The sequence below is a fragment of the Equus quagga genome, chromosome 13, assembly GCF_021613505.1.
Source record: "Equus quagga isolate Etosha38 chromosome 13, UCLA_HA_Equagga_1.0, whole genome shotgun sequence".
In the NCBI taxonomy this organism is placed as follows: Eukaryota; Metazoa; Chordata; class Mammalia; order Perissodactyla; family Equidae; genus Equus; species Equus quagga.
This window is the reverse complement of record NC_060279.1, coordinates 86,591,367-86,617,020: the sequence shown is the minus strand read 5'-3', so window position 1 is coordinate 86,617,020 and position 25,654 is coordinate 86,591,367. Positions and strand designations below refer to the sequence as shown.

At 38.6% G+C, this 25,654-nt stretch overlaps 1 protein-coding gene and 2 pseudogenes across 1 annotated transcript; 1 reads left to right on the top strand and 2 right to left on the bottom strand.

Moving 5' to 3' along the window:
• Positions 1–4,117: 4,117 nt before the first annotated feature.
• Positions 4,118–5,104, bottom strand: LOC124251541 (vomeronasal type-1 receptor 4-like). The gene has a single exon (XM_046684417.1). It carries the CDS (start codon positions 5,057–5,059, stop codon positions 4,118–4,120), a length of 942 nt encoding a protein of 313 aa, XP_046540373.1. The 5' UTR covers positions 5,060–5,104.
• A 7,415-nt stretch (positions 5,105–12,519) lies between these two features.
• LOC124250307 (vomeronasal type-1 receptor 4-like) lies at positions 12,520–17,389 on the top strand (annotated as a pseudogene).
• Positions 17,390–23,526: 6,137 nt separating this feature from the next.
• On the bottom strand, positions 23,527–24,316 carry LOC124250306 (vomeronasal type-1 receptor 4-like; annotated as a pseudogene).
• Between the last annotated feature and the right edge of the window lie 1,338 nt (positions 24,317–25,654).

Here is a 25,654-nt window from a genome sequence, read left to right as displayed (position 1 = left end):
GAAACGATACATAAAAATGTACATCTGAAATTCGCACAATGTTATAAGCCAATATGACTTCAATAAAATTAATTTTTTTTAAAAAAAGGAAGCAAAGTATGTTTGAGTTTTTCATGCTCCCAGGTCCATTTCTAAAGGAAGGCTTTTGGGAGTCATCATTGCTAAATGAGGCAATGATTAGTGACCAAACTACCCAGTGGTTTACTGGTAAATGATTAATGACTGGCACTCCAACAAGTACAAAAAAACGATGTATGCAAATATTTTACATAAGTTTCTTAAACTTTATGGATATAAAAGATGTGAGTCACACAATTTACAAATAATAATAAAATATAAAACACTCTTTATTTTAAATTCCATGTAGGCAACTGATTTTCACAGAATGATTTCATTGACCTGTGCGCAGTCTTACAACTGCAGCCAATAATGTTTGCCATTGATGAATGAGTATAGTTCTGACATGAATGTTGGTTAATATTGTCATTTATTTTAATGAGTAGGACGTAAGTGAAACAATAAAGACATATGCCAGAATGTCTCTCATTCATCAATGATGTTAGCAATTTTTCTGATGAATTGGATAATGGCTTTTGTTTTTCGGAAGAATATTTCATCAGTTTCTTTTGATATTCACAATGTAAGAGGTGCAGACACAATACACTTTTAAGTTTAATCTACAATATTATTTTCTCCACCATGTTGTTACATCTAGATAATCAATAAAATAATGTTTTAAACCTCAGAAAAATCTGTGCAAGGTAGTCCGGAACATAAGTTGATACAAGATATAAAAAAGTATATATTTGAGAGGCATATGGAGAATTTTCCCTCTACAAGGTGCACCTTTCCATTTAAAATATGGGAATAACTGATTGTATAAAAAGATGTATTGAAAATTTTTGATACCAAGACTGACCTTAGTTGCGTGGTGCTGTGGAGTTGTTAAACGCTGTAGTAGGCACGTTGAGACACAGGTTTACCCAGACACTTAATGAAAAAGACAGATCCGAGGGAGTGAGAATGTTCATCTGGGTGAGCAATGAGAGGTGAGAGCAAATGGAAACAAAGAATAATATCATATTCTCAGAACAAACTGAAATTTGTTAGTTTAATGGAAAAATATATAATTTACTACCCTCAATAAAAGAAATAAAGTCTGAATGGTTTGCTGATCTAACTTTGTTGCAAGGTCAGTTGGCAAGGCTGAAGAAGGCCTGCGTGGCTTCTTCACAGTACAGCATGGATTTTTTTTTTTCTTTTTACTGCTTTAAAGGCTGTACAGTTTGCTTGCTAGATATGCCTGTTAGACCAGGGACAGGGGTCCCAAAAATCTGTCCACTCTTTATTTATTGCACGAGATTGAACATATAAATCCATTGTCAAAATAATTCTTTTGATTTTCAAATTGCTGATCTCAATACTTTGCATCAGCTTCATAAGGTAAATACAGAGCAAGCTGCATTAACACCACTCCAACAATTGAGGAAATATACACTTTGATATTTAGAAACCCAAAAGCTACAAACTCTACATAAATAGAATAGATTCATATTTTTCCCTTTCAAATGGCTTTCCCTACAGTGCTCCAAATTTAATGAAACTTCCAACATATAAACTAATTTCATTACTGCAGAGACATTAGCATGCACCTCCAATCCCCTTTCTTGCCAACATACCCAAGTCATCTTAACATAACAGGAAAATCAGCCTTCTATACATCCCAATCCAGTTTTTTTTCAATTGTCCACAATCACTTGATCATTTTTAAATATCAGTTGAAGCATATTTGTTTTTTGCTCTCTTTCACCCCAATCGACTTTAATCTGGCCATTTCTGCATGAAAATGATTTCCACATGGTAATCTCCCCTCATAATATTATACTTGAAACAAATGACTACTGTCTCTCTAAGGATGTTATATAAAAACTGTTACATGGCAACCAAAGACTCTAATCACTGAGAAGGACTTTACCCTCCAACTTTACCCCAGGCTATTATTTATTCCCTAAGAACATTACTTTTCCTCAGTTTCAGTAATGATCTGCCACATGCTGACAATTTTCATGTAGATATTCCTAAAATTCTATGCCTAGTTCATTTCTGTGAAATTTCTTGTGATAGCTTGAAAGCTACACCCTCGAAGATTTCTCCATAACATCCAGATAGTTTCAAGACCTGGTGCTTACTATTGCGTAAATTCTGATCTTCTCTACTACAAGCATTAGGAAAACTTCAATCACATTGGTATTTACATAACAATTATATTTCATCACAATATTATCATGATTTATTGCTTACTTTGAAGAAGACACTCAGCATGTTTTGCTTACCATTCTCTTGTGGTTCACAATTTAATTTAAGACTTTGAGGGGGAAGGAATGAATTGGCAACTGTACATTGTGGAAACATGTACAATTTATATATTTCTCATAAGATTAGGGGACCTTATATTCCTTATCCAGGCAAAGCAGAGTCTGGATACACTGGAGTCACTGTTCATCAGCCTGAGAACGAATTAAATTCACATGAGACAGAATAGCAAGAGAAAATTAAACAAAGCTTTATTAGGATCATAGCCCGGGGCCTTTCTTCCTGAAGGGAGAAAGGGCACCGAAGAAGTGGGGTGCACAGAATGGTTATATACCCCCAAACAGGATATTTAATATATGATTGAAATGTCCCTCCCACAATAGTCACAAGATTGCCCTGGTGGCACAGCGCTTGATGGACACAGCAGGTAGTGGTCTGCTATCCCGGAGGGTGGAGGGCATAGCAGGAGGCAAGTCTATTGTCTCGAGATGGGTGGTCACAGGTGAGCGTAGCAATCAGTTCCTAGCCTAAGGAAAGATGCTTAATCCTTAAAGAAATGCCAACATTGGGAGGGGGAGGGAAGTCAGTTACAGGAGGTTACCAGATAAGCACAATAAAATGCAGATTTAAGTACTTGCCTTTGGCATTGATTAAGAGTTTATAGAGACAAGGTCATCTCCCCTTCTTCCTGGTACATAGAGGGGGATATCTTTACAGATGGAGAGTTCTTTTACAATGTAAATGTCTCCTAACAAAGGGTAAGTAAATTCTACTCTTCAGCTGATTTCCTGTCTGCAAAGTAACTAGCCTCAAATAATCATCATGCCAAAGAGACATATCTTGGGGTGGCCAATTCCAGTCCCCTCATTCCTAAAATGGAGGAAATATACAGTTAGCTCTTTGGAAATGCAAAAGCCACAAACTCTACATAAACACAATAGATTCATTTCTTTTGCTTTCAAATGGCTCTCCCTACAGTGCTCCAAACTGAATCAAACTTTTTACCATAAACTAATTTCATTTCTGTAGAGACGTGAGCATGAATCTCCAGACCCCTTTCTTGCCAACATGCCAAAGTAGTCTTAACATAATCTAGGCAAATCAGCCTTCTACACATCACGATACATGTCTTTCTAATTGTCAGCAATCACTTGATGGTTCTTCGACATCAACTGAAGCATATTTATATTTTGTGTTCTCCTTTACCCCATTCTACTTTAATCTTGCCATTTCTGCAAGGAAATGACTTGGGCATGCTAATCTCCATGCATAATATTATATTCCAAATAAATGACTATGGTCTCTAAGGATGGTATGTATAAAACTCTTAACAGGCACTCAAAGGCTCTAATCCCCGAAAGACTTTGCCCTCCAGCTCTACCTTAGGCTATTCCGTATTCCTTAAGAAGATTCCTTCTCTCCAGTTTCAGTAAAGATCTGCCACAGGCTGAACCATTTTCATGGACATTTTCCTAAAATTCTATGCCTAGTTTATTTCTGGGAAATTTATTGAAACAGATTGAAAGTTACACACTCATAGACTTCTCCATAATATCCGGATAGTTTCAAGATCTGGTGCTTATTATTGCATAAATTCTGAACTCTTCCACTGAAAGCAATAGTAAAACTTCAATCACATATGTATTTACGTAATAATTATATTTACTTATAATACTATTACAATTCATTGTTTATTTTAAAGAAGACAATCAGCATGTTCTGTTTACCATTCTCTTGAGATTTTATTTAGCACTCTGAAGGGGAATTAATGAGTGGCAATGCACATTGTGGAAATACATGTAATTTATCTATTTCTCATAAGATTAGGAGATTTTATATTCCTTATCCAGGCAAAGCAGGGTCTGGATACACTGGAGTCACCATGCATGAGCAGAAAGGGGCTGACTGTTGGGAAACACACAGCCATGATTGCAGTGAGGTTCACCAGGAGCCAGTCAGGATTATTTAAAACAGACAAAGGAACTTGAAAGATGCAGGCAACTGCATAAAAAAAGGCAAAGGTGCTCATCAGGAGAAGGATGGTTTTGGTAGCTCTGGACTCAGGGGAGGATCTGCGGGAGATGTTGGCCCTACGAAGGTGTTGGACCCTCTGCTTGTGCCTGTACAGGACAAAAACCATGGTGCTGCTGGCCCAAAGCATGAGCCCCAAACAGAAAACATCAGGGACTGATAGCAATGCTGCATATAATGAGTCACTGGTTTTGTCATGAACAACAGAAGAACAGTATAGGAAATCTTTGTGGTTTGTCATGTTTTTGTTGCTCAGTTTGCCAGTTACAAAGATAGGAAAAATGACATTTACCAGCACTTGCAGGATCCAAAACAGGGAAATAGAGGGGACAATGTAGTTGGGAGCTTTTACTTTAAGTTCTGCCCACCTGGAGTTCCTGTGACTGATCGTGATCACCTGGAAGACACTCAAGACACAGATGCTACCAATGGACACTCCCCTCCCCACCCTGTGAAGAAAGAAACAAAGTTTGCATCCAAAATCACTGAGGAAGTTTTTCCACCCAAATGCTGCCATTGTCTGAGGGACTCCTTTACAGAAGAGGGCTAGGAAGTTGGCTACAATCAGGTGCTTAAGAATCAAATCTGTGCACCTTAACCTGGACTGAGTGAAGTAAAGGATGATATAATGGCAAAGAAGAGAGACATTGCCCAGGATCCCCACCACGGTCTGTGTTAAGAAGATCACTCCTATTGCCAAATCCCTGTTGGCCATCCTGTCAGTGCCCAGTCAGTGATATTTGTCTTCTGAGCTAGAGTTTCCTGAATGGGAATAAAAGGCATTGGCTACATGGATCTTGCCAGCTGAAATCCAATAATCTCCACCTACTTTACTTCCCACTTATGTTATGGAAAGCAAAGTTGGGTCACCTCCTAGAGAGTTAAATCAGACTCTCCACTAGAAGTAGTTGTCTCACAAAGTAAGGTATATTTGCAGCAAATAGGACACCATGAGGAATCATTTCCAAAGTCATGGGTCCATGAACAAAGGAAAGGAGGGACCTTATGTTTCGGATAGGGAGGGAATATTCAAAAGGGAGAGTTGGATATTTGCTTGTGGACTCACCAGTTGGAAAATACGCTTCCACATACACTGCTGGTTATGATAATAAGGCCTAAGCTCCTCCTGGAGGGATCTTAGCATAAAAGTAAGGCAAAGGTCATAGGCATAGCTCTTGTGGTGAGGCTTGGTCTGGTTCAGGGTGGTTGATTATTGCATCTCCTTAACATGAAAAAAGGAAAAAAAAAAAAAACTATTTGGAAAAGCAGTTAAATGCTTCCAAACCCACCCTTTAGTTCCATAGGGCAATTAGTTGATGACGCTTGGCACATTTACTTAATATTTTTCCTTTGCTAAGAGGTTTCCAGAGGTTGAATGTACAACCCTGAAAAAGCACTTATAATGTGAAATCATTCCTGGGAAGGCAGTACACCTGGATAGTTCTTCATTCTTCCCAAATCTATGAGGTAGGCACTTCTGTGAGTTTAATTATAAAGATGAGGAGAAGGTACACACAGAGAGGTTAAGTATTTGTCACAATCTTCTGCTTATGGCAGAGTGGGGACTTTGAAACAGGTTGGGCAAGAAACAGTGATAGTGCATTGAATTACCATGCTCTGCTAAAACGCCAGTTAGCTGTGTTCATGAAATAATCCAGGTCTGTGTTTAGTTTGGATATGGCATCTTGTCATTTAATTTTAGACTGGTGGTGTTTTACAGTTTCATCATAACTAGATTCCACTTATTTGTAAAGATTTATTCCATAGGCCGATATCAACTATGAGTAAAGCTTTAGACATCTTAGTAACAGTTGATGTAGTGCTGGCAGCAGAATGCGGTAGGAACCTGCCCCATGACAAGTCACATGTAATAAATATAAGAATGGCTTGACATTAGAGTGGCCATAGAAAGACTCATCTGCTTTTACATCAAGAACACAAGTATAATGGTACGAGTCACAGGTCTTACTGAACTATCACATGTAATGCCATACACTTTGGGACATAAAACACTAACACATGATACAGTAGTGGGAGGCAGCAGAAAAGGATTATTAATTTCAGATGATATACTTATCTATTTACTAAGACCTGAGTTTAGTAAAACTATTGGCATGAACTAAGATTTATAAATGATATTAACATACAAGACATATATACAAAATGGCATCTTCAATGTATGCATTCTTGTGTATTGTATCATTGAAATACTAGTTTTGGATTGATATTAGGTTTTTTCTTTTTACAGTGAGGAAGATTGGATCTGAGTTGACATGTGTGGCCAATTCTCCTCTTTTTGTTTGAGGAAGATTGTCCCTGAGCTAAAGGCTGTGCTCATTTTCCTCTATTTTTTTGTATATGGGATGCTGCCGCAGCATGGCTTGATGAGTGGTGCGTTGGTCTGTGCCCAGGATCCAAACCCAGGAACCACGGGCCACTGAAGCACAGCATATGAACTTAACCACTACACCACCAGGCCGGTCCCCTGGAATATTTTTTAAATGAGTGGAAACAACATGAGACAGACAGCTGCAACCTTTCTGTTCAAGCAATTACTATTCGGGATACTTTCTTCCCAGGATCGCATGATTCCTGTGTGATTCATTCTACTCTTTATTACAAACACGGAGGTATTATAGGTATGCCTGTAAAAATCTGAAATTTAGTCTATGATTCCTGTAAGTTAAACTGAACAGCAGATTGCTTTTATAACTGCATCCTTAAGCACTTTAAAAATTAGGTTTCATTGTCACTCAGATTAAGCCACAACTATCATTGTCAATGAGGATTACACTAAATTACATTAGAAGCCATCAAGGAGTGGGGTATGGTCTAGGACCCTCATCTCTCTGTACTAGCTCACTCATGCCTCAGAATTCTTCCACCTTCCTACATGGCATTGGCACTGAATCAGGTGAATACACAGACAATTGCCTTTTTCTGATACAATCACTCACCCAGACTCTTGTTATGCCTTTCTTTTACACACTCTGCCTCCCAGACTGACATAGAAATTACTCACCCAACATCTTCCTGCTGCCAGAACAGTGGGCTCAGTTTGATGGTCACTATGTCCAGGACGTGTGTGGGAGGGAGGCAGCCAGACCCTGATATATAAGTTTGTGACTCTGTGACCTCACCTCCCTTCAGAACTGCAATTATTTCATCTGTAGCAGCGGTGTTAGTGCAGGCGTGGGAGCTGTGAGCATTACTGGAAACTTTTCTCCAAGTTGTTAATTACCAAAAACAATTACAACTTTCTACTTAGCACTCCTAGGGGAAACTCTTGGAGTGTTTTTGAGAGTCTCTTTGTTTTCTATTATCCCTGAATGCAGACAAGGTTTCAAATCGGGGAGAACAGGAAAGGCTGATGCTTGACACATGAGGAACTGGCTGCAAGTCTCTGTGTCACACTGAGCTTTTTGCTGCCTTGAGAAGTTCTTTTACCAAATGTCTACTTCTTGCATAATCTTCATTTCACTTGGCTGAACCATCATTTCAGTTATTAGCACAGAAATAGAATGAGACAAAGTACCTGGGAAGGAGTTCCAATGGGGTACAAGTGAAAGGAAGAACTTGATACAAATCACTCACTAGAGAAATCACTGGCACAAATCAGTTATTTAATTTGGGCTATTTGCATAATTTAATGCCAATTAATATGGAAATTGTGTAGGAAAATAGACTTTACCCTTATGGATGTCCGTTAATGATAAGAATTCCAGACAGAAAAATATACATAGAAGAAAGAAAGAAGGTTCTAGAAGGGTGTCTCACAAATAAAAGAACCCAGATCACATGGTTCAGTGAGCCAATTCTACCATTCTTGTAGCGATCACGTGACCCAGTGCTCAAGTTTTAATTCAACAAGATCAAATAGTTTCCACAGTACTCTACAGATTTTTGTTTTGCTGCTGGATTTTCAGTGATGAGCATTGGTTGCTTTGGTAATTAAGAAACATAAATTAGGAGTTGAAATGGATCCTTTTGTTTTCCCTATAAACAAATCCACATTTGATGCAGTTTCACTAGGCAATTATTTAATGGGTGTATGATAGGGTAAGGTTAGAGAAGAGGGGGCACAAGGAAAGGGATATACAGAAAAGATGAGAGAGAAGAAAGCCTGGGGTAAGGGAGAATGGAGAATGCAGGGAAAGAGAGAGGGCAGAGGGATAAGAGAAAAAAGAGTGTCAAATGTCAGGGAGAGGTTAAAGTGCATTGTGGGGTGTGAGGGTACAAGGCGACAAAGTGTGCAGGGCATTAAGGGTATGAGCATATTGAGTTCTGGGGAAATAGGGGTATGGGTTTCATGGGAGTGTGGAGGATAATAGGGATGGGGAATTTGGGATAAAAATATTAATGGTCAGTCGTTGGTAAAACTCCCAGGAGACTTAATGTCCTTGAGGGATTAAAAATATGGTGATAGGGGAGGAATGGGAATATGTGTGGGGTAGGCTGATCTTGGAAGTAGAGAGTGTGGCCCAAGACAGATCTAGAGTGTGGGAAGAGGAGATGGAACCTGGAGGAGATAATGAGTATGAGACGGGAGGCAAAATTGTCCCAGACATGAGGGATCTGGGAGGGGTAGTGGGCATATGTGAGCCAAGGAGCCCAGGAGAAAGGGACTACATGGTTGGGTGTAATGGGTTCAGGCTGTGGATTGGGCTCCTGGAGGAGTTGAGGTTGCCTGAAAGTTGAGCCTAGGATGTTCAATGATAGGGGATGTACACAACTCAGGGAATGGTTGAGATGTTTGAAGTGGAGTGGACATAGAGAAAGTAAAAGAAGAACTCAGATGATGTGGTTGGCAGGAGTGATGGGAAGTGAGGAAGGCCAGACTGGGGCCCTTGCAATACTGCTCACATAGGGATGGATGTCAAAAAGGCGACAGGAGGGAGGTTGGGGGTGAAATAAGAGTCTAAATGGGTTGAGTAGATGTGAGGGTTGAGTGGAAGTTTAGTAGATGGCTATAGCTGACAGGGTGGAGGCATGGAGGATGTAGCTGGAGGAGGAGGGACATAGTTGGGGGAGAGAGGGCTGGAACTAGGAATGATGATGGTGTCTGTGGGCGGATTGGAGGCTACTATATGATTCATTCAGAAATTCCTTAATTTATGCCATAATTACAATGTCATCGTTAGTTTCTAATGTCAGCTCAGGGGGCAAAAATCTTGCTTATATAAAATGGCCACTCCAAATTGCTTAAGTAGAACATACAGTCAAGGAGGGATGGTAAAACTTTTAGTGAACAACACAATAGCATTCTCACTCGTCCTTCAGGATATTAGGTACAGGATATGATCTTGATGGGTCAGGCAGGAGAAGCTGTTTACTGGTATCCAGCATTGCAAGCATTGGGAAGAGGGCCCAGTGCATCAGGTCCCAACCTCTGCATTGATGCTGAAGAACTGCTATGTCCCAAATAAATTTTTTGCCCCAACACTGATCAGATGAAAATCTCTTTAGGTGTTGTGGTATTTCCAAACTATAATGCTTTATTTTCAGCTATATGAACTTTTATTAAGCTTTTGTTTATAAGCTTTGCTGTAAGAAGATAAAACATAACAAGATACCTAAGAGTCATAAGGACATTCTCCCCATTGCTTATTCCTTATAAGAAACCATCACAAGGGGTAACCCATGGTATTACAGTTGTAGATATATTAACAGTTTTTGTTTTTTCCCCTGAGGAAGATTTACCCTGAGCTAACATCCGTTGCCAATCTTCCTCTTTTTGTGTGTGAGATGCTGCCACAGCATGGTCACTGACAGACGAGTGGTATAGGTCTGTACCTGAGAAGTGAACCCAGGCCACTGAAATGGAGCATGCCAACCTTAACCACTAGGCCACTGGGGCTGGACCAAGACCATTTGTAACATAATAGGCTGCTCTCCAACCCTGGATGTAACATAAGCTGGGTGGTTATATTATGCTGCATGGAAAAATGGATTTTGCAGGTGTAATTAAGGCTGCTAATCAGATGATTTCAAGATAGGGAAATTGTTCCGGATTATCTGGTGGGGCCAATGTAACATATGTGTTTTTGTTTTTTGTTTTTTGTTTTTTTTAAAGATTTTATTTTTTCCTTTTTCTCCCCAAAGCCCCCGGTACATAGTTGTGTATTCTTCGTTGTGGGTTCTTCTAGTTGTGGCATGTGGGACGCTGCCTCAGCGTGGTCTGATGAGCAGTGCCATGTCCGCGCCCAGGATTTGAACTAACGAAACACTGGGCCGCCTGCAGCGGAGCGCGCGAACTTAACCACTCGGCCACAGGGCCAGCCCCATAACATATGTGTTTTTAAAAGAGAAAGAACGGGGGAGATCTGGTAGAAGAGGGAATCAGAGATTTGAAGCACGAGAGGGATTTCACACTTTATTGCTCTAGTTGAAGATGGAATGTAGGTGGGCCTGTGAGGAAACCTTAAGGATGAAATGAATTCTGCATACAACCTAAAAGATACTGGAAGTGAATTCTTCCACAGAGTCTTGAAAATAGAGCCCAAACTAGATGACACTTTAATTTTGGCTTGTGACACCATAATCAAAGTACTCAGCCAGGCCCACTCAGTTTTCTGATATAGGATCTGCAAGAAAATAAGTGGGTTTTCTCAAAACATCAGGTTGTATGCCTTAAGTATATAAAAATCTTATTTGTCAACTATACATCGATAAAGGTGAAAAAAAAGAAAATGTGTTAAAATGCTCAAGTTTGTGGTAAATTATGTCCGTAATATAAAAGTAATAAACATAGGAAGAAATTTAGTGGTAAAATATGTAAGCAATAAAATATTCATGAATTACCCGACTGATAGTATTTTGATCCCAAATGTAAGAATTTTCATCACTGAGGTACATTCTCCTTCTTATGTAGTTTAAGAATATATCTGAAATTGCACTGACTACGCACACACACGTGCACTCACACACACACATAATTAACCTATTCTGTTTGCCTTATTACCTCTGTGGTACAGAAGTGACGGCTTTCAAATTATTAAAATATAGAATTTTAAGAGAAAGAGTGGATACAGCATCTGACTGGAAACTCAACATTTGCCTGAGAAAGAGACATTTCCTTTTTTCTTCCCTTTGTCCTTGTCTCACTGTCTGGAAAAGTCACACCTGCATTTTGAGATTGTGTCTTTTATATTGCATTAATATATCCAGTCTGTTATGTTTGAATTGTGTTCCCAAAGTTCATATATTGAAATGTTAACCCCTAGTGGTTCAGTATGTGACCTTTGGAAATAAGGTCATTGCAGTTGTATCTCCATTCCCTCAATATCCATGCTGCCTCTCTTTCCACCTCTATAGCCCCCTAGACCTCAATCTCACAACCCTTTTAGACCTTTATTCATCCCCTAGACTTCCACCTGCCCCACCATCCTCCAAATCCTTGACCTGTCTCTGCCTTATTTCACCTCCACCTCACTCTTCTAAACTTCCATACCCCATCTCCATCCTGCACTCACTTTGAAATCCATCCTTCTGTCCACTCTTCCCCCCTACTCTTCCACAAATCTAGACTCAACACTCTTTGCCTTCCATCACCTTCACATTCTCTTTCTTCCTTGACTCCTATTTGCCCCATCCCAGTGACTTCAACCCATTTCTCTTGTCCTCTATGGCCCATCTCTCAAAATCCCATTCCTCAAACATTGGGCATTATCAGCTCCCTGTGTCCATTATCTACACTTCAAAATCTGCCCTTTTCCTCTGAGTCCTTTAGCCTCCTCAAATCCACTATCTCTCCAGCTGACTGCATCACTTGCCACCATTTTGTCTGTTGAGCCCATTATGCCCCCTGCAAGGCTCTAGCTCCCTTTCCCCTAACTGTCTCTGATGTCAGCTGCTAACTACATCCAGCACATCCATAACCAACAATGTACTGTAATGCAGTTTGTTTCTTCTTTTTTTTAAATGCTGTCTTGACCAAGTTTTGAGGACCTCCCTAGTGTGTGGTCAATTTCCCTTCTTGAGCAGCTGATCAATCCACACTTCAACCACTTCCCTAACTGCGCTTTCACGCTCTGGGCCACTTGGCAACAGCTCTAATTAGCCCAAGACAGGCACCACACAACTGAGGACAGTCCTTTTACTATGGAGCCTGCAAAATTATTCAAATTAGCCAATGGACAAGGAGCCCCTAACCCTGACTAACCCACCCTACTTGCCATGCACAGGCTGCCCTTACAGCTTCAGGTTCCTGGTACCCTGTTCCTGGGTACCACCCTCTGTGTGGCCCTGCTTGTCCTCCTTCTCTCTTTTGGAGCTGTAAGTAATAGAGTTCTGCCGTTCATCTATCCAAGCATCATAGTGTTGTGTTCCTCCATCAAAAGAGTGTTCAGAGGGGCAGCCCAGTGGCTGAGTGGTTAAGTTTGCTCTCTCTGCTGTGGTGGCCCAGGGTTTTCCCAGTTTGGATCCTGGGCATGGACATGGCACAGCTCATCAAGCCATTTTGAGGTGGCGTCTGACATAGCACAAGCAGAAGGACCTACAAGTAGAATATAGAACTATGTGCTGGGGGGCTTTGGGGAGAAGAAAAAGAAGAAAAAAGTTCGGAAACAGATGTTATCTCAGGTGCCAATCTTTAGAAAAAAAAGTTTCCAATCTTATGAAGCATATATGCCTTTTCCCCACTGTCTTCTTTAATCCCTGGTGGACATGAACTCTCCTGTGCCTAACACCTGCCTCTGCCCTTGACTCATATCTGACCACTGTCTCCCTTCCCATTACCCCCTTGTTCCCATGACTGATGTACCCTTTATCCCCACAGAGCCCAATATGTGCCACATCCTTCACTTCTTTGCACACTTTGCCCCTTGGTGCCCTTAAGCCCTGCAGTGCACTTTACAAGGTCAGGACTCTTCGACTCCACGTGCATTTTCATGCTCTCCACTCTCTTCTCCTGCACTCTCTCCCCAAACACCATGCTCTTTGCACCACCATCTTACCTTATATCCTCTTTCCTCTGCCATCTTTCTGATCACCTTTCCCTATCACCCCCATTCTCATCCATTCCCCACACACTCTTTGTCATCACTCTCCCCACATTTCCACCTCATATGGCAGAGGTCATAGCACTTTGTTCTAATTTATTTTATTGTGTAGAAATTTTTATTTCTAATTTTTTGTTGTAGAAATATTATAAAAACATTTCTAATTATTTTAGTATTTTAAAAGACAGTAAGTATTCTTTTAAATTTTGTGAATTTTATTATAATGTATTGATAACAAATGTTTGCTATTTTAACCATTTTAAGTGTACTGGTCAGTGGTTAAGTATATTCATATTTTTGTGCAACCTTATCACTACTATCCTTCTCCAGAACTCTTTTCATTTTGCAAAACTGAAAGTCTATACCCATTAAACAGCAATTTCTCATCTCTCTCCCCTAAGACCCTGGAAACCACCTTTCTATCTTTTGTCTCTGAATTTGACTACTATACGTATCTCAAAGCAGTGGAATCATACATTAATTGTACTTTTTTGAATTGCTCATTTTACTTAGTGTAATATCCTCGATGTCTATCTATGTTGTAGCATATGTCATAATTTTCTTGCTTTTTAAGGCTGAGTAATATTCCATTGTATGTATACACTACGTATTGCTTATCCATTCATCTGTCATTGGACACTTGGGTTGCTTCCATGTTTTAGCTATTGTGAATAATGCTGCTATGAACACGGGTGCACAAATGTCTCTTTGAGACCCTGACTTCTATCCTTTTCAGTATATACCCAGAAGTGGAATTGCTGGAGCCTGGAGTGATTCTGTTTTTAATTTTTAAGGAACTGCCAAACTGCTTTCCATGGTGGCTGTATCATTTTGTATTCCCACTATCAGAACACAAGAGTTTGATTTCTCCACCTCCTTGCCCTCACTTGTTATTTTCTGGTTTTTAATTTTTTTATAATAGCCATCCTAATGGCTGTGAGCTGGTATTTCACTGTAGCTTTGGTTTGCATTTCCCTAATAAATTGCGAAGTTAAGCATCTTTTCATGTCCTAATTCACCATTTGTATATTGTTTTTTGAGAAATGTCTATTCAAGTTCTCTACCGATTTTGAATTGGGTTGGCTTTTTTATTGTTGACTTTTGAATGTCCTCTATATATTCTGTATATAATCCCTTAACAGATACATGAATTGCAAATATTTTCTCCCATTCTGACGTTTGCCTTTATTAGTCTGTTGATAATGTCTTTTGATGCACAAAAGTGTTTAATTTTCATGAAGTCTGATTTGTCTCTATTTTCTTTTGTTACCTGTGCCTTTGGTGTCATATCCAAGAAATCCTTGCCAAATCTAATATCATGAAGCTTTTCATTTTTATTTCAAAAATTGGCACCTGAGCTAACATCTGTTGCCAATCTTCTTTTTTTCTTCTTCTTCTTCTCATCAAAGCCCCCAAGTACATAGTTGTATATTCGAGTTGTAGGTCCTTCTGGTGGTGCTATGTGGGATGCCACCTCAGTGTGGTTTGGCAAGTGGTGCCATCTCCGTGCCCAGGATCTGAACCAGTGAAACCCTGGGTCGCCGAAGTGGAGCATGAAAACTCAACCACTCGGCCATGGGGCCAGCCCCTGAAGCTTTTAATCTATGTTTTCTTCTAAGAGTTTTATTGATTTAAGTCTTACATTTAGGTCTTTGATCCATTTTGAGTTAATTTTTGTATATGACCTTTGGTCAAGGTTCAACTTTATGAATACACCTCTCTAAAGACCACCTACATCAAGAAACTGAATGCCATTAGTCTCCCAAAACCCTCTTGCATCATCTCTAAGTCACTACCCCTAGAGTATAGTTCTATTGCGTAGATTTGTAGGAGTGGAGCCATTGGAACATATATTTGTGTCTATTCTAACAATTAAGAGATTAAATCACTTGCGTGTTTTGTACTTTACTTAAATGGAATCATACAGGATGATGTCTTCCATATTGGTCCTTTTTTTCCATTCCATATGATTTTGTGAATTTATCTGTATTGTTCCACACTAATGTTGGTAGTCATTAGCACTGCTGTAGAGGATGCCATTGTGTGAATATCAAACAACTAATTGATTGATTATACTGTTAATGGACCACTGGGTAGTTTTGAGTTTGGGGCTATTATGTGTAATGAGTAATGCTGGCATATAAGTTCTGTAACTAGTTTTTGGGTGATAAATGTGCAAATTTCTGTTGAGTTTACTCATGAGTGGAATTATTGAGACATAAGATTGCACCTGGTCAGTGAAAGTAGATACTATCATGCAGTTTTCCAAAATGTTTGCCTCAATTTTAACAACCACCAGCAGTATGTGAGAACCTTGGTTTACCCATATCCTTGCCCAAACTTCGTGTTTCATGTCACTTCATTTTTGCTTTCTGGTTGGTATATGATGATACCATGCAGCAGTTTAATTTGATTTTTCCTGATTACTATGGACATTGAACATTGTTCACAAACGTCTTATCCATTGAATTAATCAATGGACATTGAGTTTTGAAGTTTCTTTTGGGAGATTTTGTCCGTTTTATTCCTACTGTGTGGTCTATAAGAGTTCTTTGTGCTGTTTACAGCTTCCCCCCTACCCCATCTCTGGATGTGTGTGTGTCTTTTGATGACAAGCATCTCTTAATTTTAATATAATTTAATTTCTCATCTCACATATATAGTTGTTTTGTGCTGTTAAGAAATATTTTCTAAATCTAAGGCCCTTCGTTCTGCTCTTGTTTTTCTGAGAACATAATTATTTATCTTTAAAATTTAGATCAGCACTCCACTCAGAATTGATTTATTGTATCATGGGTAGTTATTGAGATTTTTCTTTTTTTCCAATGTGGCTAGCAAATTACAGTTTATGCTGAAAATGTTGTACTGTGTTTTCTTTCCATTTGTTATGACTTGCCATGACTGCACCCAAATAAGATCCCTTCATTAGCACTGCTGACTTTTCATAAAATTTACTGGAAATTTTCTCCATCTCTTCCTCCTTCTTTAAGTCTTTGGCAATCCCACAGGAGTGAAGGAGTTACTCTTGGTGTCAAAAATCTTCAATGAGCCTTTTTTCTCAGAATAATGATTATTATCATAACTCAGAGGAAACCTAGTGAATTAGAGAACAGCCTCCAGGCATTTGGCAATAGGAATAATCTTATCACAGGCTACAGTTGGAATCCTGGGAAATTTTTCTCTTCTTTACCATATCTCTTCCTTTACCACACTGAAGGTGGGTTGAGATCCACAGGTTGGATTCTCAAGCACCTGGTGATTGTCAACTCCTTGGTCATTCTCTCCAAAGGAGTCCCCCAGACAATGGTAGCTCTGGGTTAAAACAATTTTTCAATGATTTAGGATGCAAACCTCTTTTGTATTTTCAGAGAGTGGGCAGGAGCGTGTCCATTGGCATCACCTGACTCTGAAGTATCTTCCAGACCATCATGATCAGCCTCACGAACTTCAGCTGGAAAGATCTTAAAGTCAAATCCCCAAAGCACATTGGCTTTCTCAATTTCCCTCTGTTGGATTCTTTACATGTTTGTAAATTTTATTTTTCCTATATACATGTTGTATGTTTCTGGCAAATTGAGTAGCAAAAACATCATGAAGAAAAGAGATATGGTTCTGCTATAGATTATGATAAAATCTCAGGTTCTGGATGCAACACTCATAGTATTCCCTGAAGCGGTATTTTCTTTGCTCATAATGTGCGCCAGCGGCTCCATGATTTTCATCCTGTACAAGCACACAGATCAAGTCCAACATTTTCACAGGAATAATGTTTCCTCTAGATATTCTGCTGAGTCCAGAGCCATCTGAAACATCTTTGTTCCCCCAGTCACCTTTGTATCATTTTCTGCCCTTTCCTCTATCTTTCTCATTTGTATTGCTCTCCTTTACAACCTCACTTGGTGGTTAGTGAACACCTATGCCCTAATTTCGATGTGCTTTCCTACTGTCAGCCCGTTTCTGCTCATGAGCCATGACTCTACTATTTCCAGTCTCTCCTTTCCCAGAGTAGGAGCACAAAATCCCCTAATTTTACCAGAAATATGTAAATTGTAGACTTTTCCACAATATTCAGTTGTTTATTTATTCATTATGATTGAAAAATCAATACAGAATCTTAATGAGAAACTGCCAACAAAAAGTTCCTCGTTTATATCATAAAAAGTTTCTATATCACAGGTTAGTGTCAATTGACCTAAACACTCACCCACCCTCTATCTTTCTGGTGACAAGAGAAAGTGTCGTTCATCTCAGTAACACCTCTCTACCTGCACCTCACCCTGATTGACATAATCCCTTCTGGCACATGTGGGATGGGGAAGCACAGCATATAATGCAACAATTCCCATTACATTGTGATGTAGAAACAATGACAAGATATTGAATTTTTCCAGAAGGTCCTGACATGGTCTGTTTTTTCCAACAAAATTCATATATTGAAAGCTAACCTTCAAGATGATGGTATTGGGGTGAAGCTTCTGGAAGGTGATTAAATCATGAGGGCAGAGCCTTCATCAATGAAATTGGTGTCCCTTAGCAAGAAGCCTGAGAGAGCACCCTTGCCTCCTTCCACCTTGTGAAGATACAACAAGTCTGCGACCCAAAAGATGGCCCTTACCTGACCATTCTGGCTCCCTGATCTCAGACTTCAAGCCTCCAGAACTGGGAGATACAAATTATTTAAAAACAACTCAGCCTGTGGAATTTGGTTATAGCAGCCCAAACAAGCTGAGATAGACCACAACTACCTTATCAAGTTAGCTTCCCTCCAATGCTATGACTGTGCACAAAGGCCATTGGTTGTAAGGCTCAGTCACTATCCCATCTTCAAGGCCAAGACTGACAAGAAATGTAAAGCATGTAAAATTTTACCCTCTTGCAAACTGGTAAACTAGCCTACCAGTTTCATGGATGGTCTAGAAGACATGAGACTTCTGGGATGGAGACAAACAACATTGTTATTCATGGCTAAACAGGCAGCTAGAGCTTCCTGTTCACATATGTTCCTACTGGTCTCACAAGCACCACAGGGACCAAGCAAAGAGGCCAGATGGATGCTGGCACACAAAGTAAATTTGCGTCACAGCTGGAGAACACTAATCTTGAGAACCCCAAATCTTTTAAAGTGGGTTATAAGTACACCAGCCCAAGCTTTGCCTCTGAGGAAGGCATTATCTCTATCATATTGGTCAGGTAATTAAGGTGTCCTTGCTCCCAATATGAACACTACTGCCGTCTTCCAAGGCTATCATACAGAAATCTGTGCAAGTTGGTCCAGAACACAAGTTGACACAAGATGTGAAAAAACATTTGAGAGGCCCCTGGAGAACTGTTTCCTCATATGGTGCACCTTTCCTTTTAAAATTTGAGGACAACTGATTGAGTAAAAAGATCCATTGGAGATTTTTATTTATTTATTTATTTATTTATTTATTTATTTATTTATTTATTTACTTTTGGTGAGGAAGATCGACCCTGAGCTAACATCTATTGCCAATCTTCCTCCTTTTTGCTTGAGGAAGATTGTCTCTGAGCTAACATCTGTGCCAATCTTCCTCTGTTTTGTATGTAGTATGGCACCACAGCATGGCTTGATGAGTGGTGTGTAGGTCTATGCCTGGAATCTGAACCCACAAATCCTGGGCTGCCAAAGCAGAGCATGCAAGCTTAATCACCAAGCCACCAGGCCAGCCCCCCCTTGAAGATTTTTGATACCAAGACTGAGATTGGTTGTGTGGTGCTGTGGGGTTGTCAAAGACTGAAGAAGACAAGAAGAGACACAGATTTACCAGGACACTTCATGGGAAAGACAAATCCAGAAAGGAGGTGATGTTAACCTAGTTGAGAATTGAGAGGTGAGAGTAAATGAAAAGAAAGAGTAATATGTGAATAATATCTGAAAGAATAATATATTCAGAATGAATTAAAATTATTTAGCTTAACCAAAAAAATCTTCACTATCCACACATACAAAAAATCATTCTTGATGGACTGCTGATCTAAATTTTAAAGCAATAGAAACTTTTTAGAATAAGACAAAAGACATCTCTGTACTCTTAGGGAAAAAAATGTTTCTTAAGGAAAATAATAAACATTATTTATAAAGGAGGAAATGTCAAGTTATGTTAAAATTAAGACTTTCTCATCATCAGAAGACACACAGACACAGAAAAACAGACAGAGACACAGCTTGAGAGAAAGAATAGAACCAAGAAAGGAAATGTTTAGCAGATGTAGAGAACTATTACAAATAAGAAAAAGACAACATAATAGAAAAATTGGACAAAATAAACTAACACATACTTCAAAAAGAGGTTGCTCAGTGTCTAATAAATATGTGAAAATATGCTCAACTTCCATAATAATCAAGGAAGTGCAACTTAACTCACTGCTTTGTACCACCACACACCAACCAGAAATCTAAAATTAAAAAAAATTAAAAATGTTTTTTTCTGGCTGAATAGTATTGCATTGTATGTATGTATATCTACCACATCTTCTTTGTCCATTCCTCTGTAGCAGGGCACTTGGGTTGCTTCCACATCTTGGCTGTTGTGAATAATGCTGCAATGAGCATAGGTATGCATAAATCTCTTTGTATCATTGATTTCAAGTTTTTTGGATAAATACCCAGTAACAGGACAGCTGGATTGTATGGTACTTCTATTTTTAATTTTTTTGAGAAATCTCCATACTGTTTTCCAGAGTGGCTGCACCACTTTGCATTCCTACTAGCAATGCATGAGGGTTCCCTTTTGTCCATGTCCTCTCCAACATTTGTTGTTTTTTGTCTTGGTTATTATAGCCATTCTGACTGGTGTAAGGTGATATCTCATTGCAGTTTTGATTTGCATTTGCCTAATAATTAGTGATGTTGAACATTGTTTCATGTGTCTGTTGGCCGTCTGTATATCTTCTTTGGAAAAATGTCTGTTCATATCTTCTGCCCATTTTTTTTATTGGGTTGTTTGGTATTTTTTTGTTGAGTTGCGTGAGTTCTTCATATATTTTGGAGATCAACCCCTTGTCAGATAAATGATTTGCAAAGATTTTCTGCCAGTTGGTGGGTTGTCTTTTCATTTTGGAAAAGACAGAATCATCCCATTTGCAACAACAGGGATGGATTTTGAGGGCATGATGTTAAGCAAAATAAACAAGACAAAGAAAAACAAATACTGCATCATTTCACTCATATGTGGAAGAGAAATACATGGATAAAGAGAACAGATTAGTGGTAACCAGAGAGGAAGGGGGCTGGGAGGCGAGTGAAAAGGATAAAAGGGCACATATGTATGGTGATGGATACAAATTAGACTACCAGGGATGAGCACGATGAAGCGTGTTTAGAAATTGATAAATAATAATGTACATCCGAAATTACACAATGTTATGAACCTTTATGATCTCAATAAAATTACTTTAAAAAAAGTGTTGAGAAGGATGTGGAGAAACCAAGAATCTCCTACACTGTTGGTGGGTGTGGAAATTGGTATAAATGTTTTCCAAACTTATGTGGCACTAAGTCCTAAAGCTAGAGATGTAGGCCTGTCACCTAACAATTCCACTACTATATATAGAGCCAACAGATAACGGTATGTGTGTCATCAAATCATACCCTAAATGTACACACCAGCAGTATCCCTACTAGTCCAAAATGAAAACCACCAATGTGCCTATCAACAGTGGAATGATTAAATTAATTGTTTTATGTTGACACAATTGAATCTCATAGAGCAATGCAAATGAATTATCAATAAAAACATGCAGCAATAAATTCAGAAACATAAGGGATGACAAAAGCCAAATACAAAAGAGTTACTGCTCTGTGATTTCCTTTTTTTTTTTTTTTAAAGATTTTATTTTTTTCCTTTTTCTCCCCAAAGCCCCCAGGTACATAGTTGCATATTCTTAGTTGTGGGTCCTTCTAGTTGTGGCATGTGGGACGCTGCCTCAGCGTGGTTTGATGAGCAGTGCCATGTCCGCGCCCAGGATTCGAACTGACGAAACACTGGGCCGCCTGCAGCGGAGCGCGCGAACCTAACCACTCGGCCACGGGGCCAGCCCCGTGTGATTTCCTTTTTATAAAATGCAAAAGATGCTAAAGTGACCTCTGCTGTCCAGTATCAGAGGAGAGGTTGCCCTGAGAGTAGTGACACGGAGATGACACAAGAGGGTTCTGGGGCTCTGACCGTATTCTCTTGATTGATCTAGGTTCTGAGTACAGAAATGTGTTCCTTTGCGAACTTTGATTGAGCTATGCACTTATGACCTGTGTATGTGTCTAAAATTTTTAGGTACATATCACCAATCGAACAGGTGGGAAATGGCTAGCAGATTACTGTTTTTAATGTCTTTATAATGTCAAGGTGGGGATTAATAGTATTAAAAACAATGACACTGCTTAGCTTTTAAATGTATGCTGAAATTTCTGAGTAAAAATTAACAAATAATGAGTATACAACTTTTAAAGAAAATGCTGTAGAATTATATTTAAAAATTAATAGAAAAGAAGCTAACATGAATAAAATAAGAAAATAAACTATTAACACACAAAAAATTATTTTTTTTTAATTTAATTAGAAATTATTAAATGAAACTTAAATGGAATAATTACTCCATTTAAAACCAAACTTTTTTTTCTTACATTCAGTGAATGTTTTTTCAAGGGATATGGTCAAATAGTAGAATCAAAGTAGGAAAATGAGAAATACACTTTATGGAATTTTAATAATTAAACAGCTGGAATGGCAATATACACATCAGATAACATACACTTTATTGTAATTAGTACTATTTTAAATTATTCTCAACCTACAAGTTCCCAGCATATTGATTGATGGATAACAAATATGATTAAATTTATATGTATATGTATGTGTATATATATACGCACAGATCACACACACATAAGTATGTATGTGTCTATATATCTACTTTTTTTCTTCTGCTTCCTTCACCATCGAACTGTGGCAAATATTTAAGTGCTTCATGTGACTAAAAATATGGGGTGATCTTTGTGGTACAAGGTTCAACATATACATCCACCAGGTCAAAATAATTCTTTTGTTTTTCAAATTGTTGAATTCTCCATACTTTGCATAAGCTTCAGAATGTAAATACAGAGAAAACTACATAAAAATCTCTCCTAAAATTGAGGAAATATTCACTTTGCTCCTTGAAAATCAAGGAGCCACAAACGCCACATAAACAGAATGGAGTCATGTCTTTCCCTTTCAAATGGCTCCCCCTACAGTGCTCCCATTTTAAAGTATGCCCATTTAATTACTTTAGAGACAGGAGTGTGGAGGTCTAAGCTGCTTTCTTGCCAACATGCCCAAATCATCTTCATGAAAGAGAGAAAAATCTGCCTTCTACAGAGCCCAATTCCATGCAATTTACATCTTTCAAAATTGTCACGTTCACTTGATATTGTTTAAAAATCAGGTAAAAGTAATTTTAGGCTCTCTTTTGTTCCAGTCCAATTCAGTCTGGCCATTTCTACATGAAAATGTTTAAATATGCTCATCTCCCGTCATAACATTATACTTCAAATAAATGACTACTGCCTCTTTAAGGATATAATGTACAAAACTCATACCTGGTTCCCAAAAGCTTTACTCAGTTACTGAACTTCCCTTCTACACCATTGCCTTCAGTTACCCTAATGATCTGCCACATGCTGTTACATTTTCACGTACCTCTTCTTAAATTTCATACCTAGTTCATTTCTGGGAAATTTACTATGATAAATTTGTTACACATTCAAAAACTTCTCCACAATATCCAGATTGTTTTGCAACCTGGAGTGTATTATTGCATAAATTCTGAACTCCTCCAAAGTAAGCATTAGCAAAACTTGAATCACATAAGTACCTACATAAGAATTATATAATATTTCGTCATGAATACTACTATAACTTATTGTTGACTTTGGAGAAGATGCACAGCATGTCCTGTTTAAATTCTTTGGTCAGCCACTCACAATTGTACCTGGATCTCTGAGGAGGATGAGTAAATTATGAAATGAGCATTGCATAAATACATACAATTTACATGTTTCGTATAATATTAGGAGATTTTGTATTTCTTATCCAGGTAAAGCAGAACTTGGATACACTGGAATCACAGCTCATAAACAAAAAGGGACTTAAGGTTGGAAAACACAGAGTGATTCCTGAATTGGTGTTCAAGAGAAACCAGTTGGGACTATTAAAAAGAGCCAAACACACTCGAAAGATGGAGGAAAGGGTGTAAAAATACACAAAGGTGCTCACCAGGAGAAGGATGGTTTTGGTAGCTCTGGACTCCGGGGAGGATCTGGAGGAGACATTGGTTCTACGAAGGTGTTGGACCCTCTGCTTGTGCCTGTACAGGATGAAAACCATGGAGCTGCTGGACCAGAGCATGAGCCCCAAACAGAATACATCAGGGGATGATAGCAATGCTGCATATAAAAAGTCTCTGATTTTGTCATGCTGAACAGCGGAACAGTATCCAAAATCTTTTTGGTTTGTGATGTTTTTGTTGCTCCAATTGCTAGTCATAAACATAGGAAAAACTACATTTACCAGCACCTGCAGGATCCAGCACAGGAGAATAGAGGGGACAATGCACCTTGGAACTTTCACTTTAAGCTCTGCCCACCTAGAGTTATTGGGGCTGATCATGATGGCCTGGAAGACACTCAAGAGGCAGGTGGTGCTAATAGACATACCCCTGCCCACTCCACAAACATAGTAAAAAGTTTTGCATCCAAAATAATCGAAGATCTGATACCAGCCAAAAGATGACAATGCATGGGGGATTCCCATAGAGAACAGGACCAATAAATTGGCTGCAATCACGTTCTTGATAATCAAATCTGTGGATCTTAGCCTACACCCAGTGAGGTACAGGAAAAGATAATGGTAAAGAAGAGAGAAATTCCCCAGGATTCCAAATGTAGTCTGTAATGAGAAGATGATTCCTACTGCCATTCACTGGCGACCATCCTGTCATCTATCAATGACTGATATTTGTCTTCTGAGCTAGAGGATCCTGCATGGGAATGAGGCATGGACCACACATACCATGTCAACTGAAATCTAACATTCGCCTACCAACAGTTCCTACTTGGATATAATTACTTAAACTTTTTCTGTCCTTTAGAGGCTTCACAGAGTTGAATTTATAACCGTTAAGACCACTTACAATGTACAAATCAGTGCTATGAAGGCCACACATGCAGTAACTTCTTTATCCATCACAAATTCATGAGGCAGGTACTGTTCCATTCCTTATAAAGATGAAGACAACACAGGCACAGAGAGGTTAACTGCTTCCTCTAAGTTCACTCACTGGTTACGGGCAAAATAAAGATTTGAACCTGGCTGGGGTGGTAACAAAGATAGTGCATTTAATCCACAATATATAAAAATATTAGTTAGCTGTGTTTCTCAAAAACATCTCAATTTAGTTTTGTTTTTTCACCTTGTCGTTTCAGTTTAGATTGGTGGTGTTTTATTTTTAAAATTTGGTAATAACAAGTTTCCACTTATATTTGAAGATTTATTTTATAAGCAAATACAAACTTTGAAAAAAGCTTTAGAGATCTTAATAAAATGTAGATGCTCTGGTGCAGTCTAAAACTGCAGGATCCTGTCTCAGGACAAGTTTGCTTTAATGAATGCAAGAATGTCTAAATATTAGGATAGAAACAGAAAGACTCATTTGTTTTTATTCCAGGAACAAAAATACAATGGCCTGAGTCACAGGAACAAGACAGAGACACTGATGCATGATAGTTTGTAGTAGTAAGAAATTATTCTTAATTTTGGATCATGTACATGTCTATTTATTAATGGCTCAGTTAAATAAAATTACTAGCAGTAAGGCAAGATTTGTGAAAAATATTAAAATACAAGACACATGCAACATGCAATGTCATGGCAAAAATTTTATGTATTTTATAGATGACATACATTTTTTCAATTGATATTATTACATTTAAAAGCAGCAGAAACCTTACAAGATACACTTGAGCCTAAAAATGTTGTCTGGAACTCATAAAGGTCTATTTTTCTTACATGCTCTTTCCTTAACTTTAAGTGGGAACAGTCTCTCCATAATCAATAGAGACACAATGATTACATCTATTGAGCATTTCATACACCCAGAGTTAGAGAAAACATTCCTACTCCAGCAGCTGCTTCTATACACACTTTTTCAGCGCAGGATCAGACTATTCCTGTAAGTTCATCCTACTCTTATTATTATAAGTGTGAAGGTATTATGGGTGCACTTCTAGAAACCTGAAATTTATGTCTATGATTCCT